At 46.9% G+C, this 2,784-nt stretch overlaps 1 protein-coding gene across 1 annotated transcript in view; it reads right to left on the bottom strand.

The window, feature by feature from the left end:
- Window positions 1-2,784, bottom strand: part of LRP6 (LDL receptor related protein 6) — a 260,426-nt gene that overhangs the window by 33,793 nt on the left and 223,849 nt on the right. The window contains exon 11 of the mRNA XM_019515963.1: window positions 1,147-1,331. Within this exon, the coding sequence (XP_019371508.1) occupies window positions 1,147-1,331 (185 nt within the window). The remainder of the gene's footprint in view (window positions 1-1,146; window positions 1,332-2,784) is intronic.

Raw genomic sequence — 2,784 nt, forward strand, 5'->3', positions numbered from 1 at the left:
GGGGGGGGGGGGGGGGAGGATTTGTGGACAGGTGTGGGGTGGATGTGAGTATGTATGTGGGGTTTGAGGATGGGTATGGGGTTCGTGGGGGCAAGTTGTGGGTGGGTGTGGGGGGTACAGGATGTGTGGGGGGATTTCTGAAGGTGTGGGGGTGTGGGTATGTGTATGGGGTTTGTAGATGGGTGTGGGGGAGTGTCAGTATGGGAGTATAGGGAGGGGTTGTGAAGGGGTGTGGGGGTGTGTGTGTGGGTGGTTTGTAGGTGGGTGTGAGTTCCCCCACCACACATCCACCCCCACAGTACACACCCCCACCACTGCATCATCATCAGCAGGCCCTCAGGGTGCTCATGGCCACTGCAGGCAGAACCCCCTGAAGCACATACCTCTGGCTGAATCCTGGGGCCTGCACATGCTGGCATGGGGTTGGCCCAGACCACTAGTGTGAGCCTTCAGACCATAGTGGGCTCACTTCATGCCAGCATCTGGGGCTCCCGGCATTGCAGATGGAAACCACATGCCAATTGCCCAGGAGGGCTCTGTGCCTTCGCGTGCAGCTTCCCATTGGACTTCTGGAAGGCCCGTGTGGAGGCACAATGCTGGCTGGCCCAGCCTGATGGAAGATGGACTGGGAGCCGCACGCCATGGGGCTTGGCAGGCTCTGTGTCTCCACGTGCGGCTTCTGGCACTCCAGCGGCAAGCAGTATGCAGAAGTAGAGTTGTGTGTCATCGGGCCAGGCACGCTCCGTACCTCCACATGTGGCTTTCCTATGTGGAGGCATGGAGCCAGCTGGCCTGGCCCAAGGGTGTGTGGCCCAGACCCACCTAAAAATACCTCCATGCCCACCCACAAACCCCACACCCTCCCTGCCCCCTCCTTCAGGCAGGAGCTCCCTTTCCCACTTACCCAGATGTCCAGTTAGGCAGCTCTGTGCCTCCACTTCATGGAGGTGGAGGCACAGAGCCTGCTGTAGTTAATTTATGCAAAGTTATGCAATTATGCATGGTCATGCTTTTTATGTGAAAATTGCAGGGGCGCATAACTGCATAATTCCCCAGGGTGTACATATAGCCCTTAGAGGTACTCTCTCTTAAGTACTGAGAAACTGCTAACACAAAAACCAAACAGAAAACAGAACAGCCGCTCACCTAGCATATTGGAAGATTCTATCAAGTTGGTATCTAAATCAGTCCAGTAGAGTCGTCTTTTGGCATAGTCAATAGTTAGCCCATTAGCTCTTCCCACATTTGGTACCAAAGTAGTACGCTCACTTCCATCCATGGCAGCTCGGTCAATCTTGGGCTTCCCACCCCACTCGGTCCAGTACATAAACCTGGTTAAAATGCCAGAAATGTGATATTTATCCAATAGAGAGTTTTAAGATTGACAAAAACTTTTAATACTTCTTGTCAAAACTTGAAGGAGAAACAGGAAAACACCAAAATAAGACAACAAAAGAGAAGTAGGAACAGATGACTTAGAGGTATACATTTAAGCATTTATTAGAACTCCTAGCACTCCATTTTTTTTCTCAAAACACAAGTGAGGAAGTGAGTGAGATTTCCTTACACTGCTGCCAACAGTATTTTTTTTCTTTATGGAGTTGGACCTTTACCAATGATTTCCTTACTACAGCACTTCAGTCTTTAACAAGTTTACACGTGTTAGCTAACAATCAACCAGGCAGCAACTGAGCACACTAGTTTATGGGGGTTGGTTTTTTGTTTTTTGTTTGTTTTTTTACTTATTAAGAAGTGCTCCACAACATTTCATATAAACAAAAAGGACTTCCTCTACTTCTTTGCCTTTGGTCTTTTTCAAATAAGTGAGTATGGAATGAAGATACATCTGTAAAATGCTCGTTCCTGGCCAATTTCACACCAGTAGTTGTTTGATTCTCTAGGTACCACTGGAATCAATTGTGTTCAATGACAGAACATCATTAAACCCTATGGCACTTCCATTCAGATCAAAAGTGAAAGAATTATGTCTCCACATGCTGATTTACTCCTCGTATATTGGAAGTCTAGTGTCAGCAACATACTGGAAGTTTAACACATACGTATATTACTACATTAATGATGCTTTATTGTTTTAAGGAAGGTTTCTTTATGTCTTGGGTAAACATCTAATATTAGAAAGACAGTGGTGAAAGAACATGTTAGGGACTATTTATAAAAGCTGGATATGTACAAGTCCATGGGACTATGTGTGATGCCTCCAAGATGCTGAAAAAGTTGGCTGATGAGATTGCAGAGCTGCTGGCCATTATCTTTGAAAACTCAAGGTGACTGAGAGAGGTCCTGGATGATTGGAGAAAGACAAATATAGTTCCCACGTTTAAGAGAAACAGAAGAAGGAGAATCCAGGGAACTACAGACTGGTAAGCCTCACCTCATTTCCTGGAAAAGTCATGGAGCCAGGTGGACACTCAAGGAATCCATTTCTATACACTTGGAGGAGGAGAAGGTGATTACAAACAGTCATCATGGATTCACCAAGAGTAAGTCATGCCTGACCAACCTGATTGCCTTCTGTGACGAGATTACTGGTTCTGTGGATGTGGGAAAAGCAGTAGATGTGCTATACCTTGATTTTAGCAAGGCTTTGATGCCATCTCCCATAACATCCATGCAAGCAAAGTAAGAGAGTGCAGACTGGATGAATGGACTGGAAGGTGGAGAGAAAATTGGCTGGATCATCAGCTCAAAGGGTAGCAATCAATGGCTCAAGGTCTAGTTGGCAGCCAGTATCAAGTGGAGTGCCCCAGGAGTTGGTCCTTGGGC

Source organism: Gavialis gangeticus, unplaced genomic scaffold, assembly GCF_001723915.1.
Source record: "Gavialis gangeticus isolate Ggan-Ray unplaced genomic scaffold, GavGan_comp1, whole genome shotgun sequence".
Taxonomy (NCBI): domain Eukaryota; kingdom Metazoa; phylum Chordata; order Crocodylia; family Gavialidae; genus Gavialis; species Gavialis gangeticus.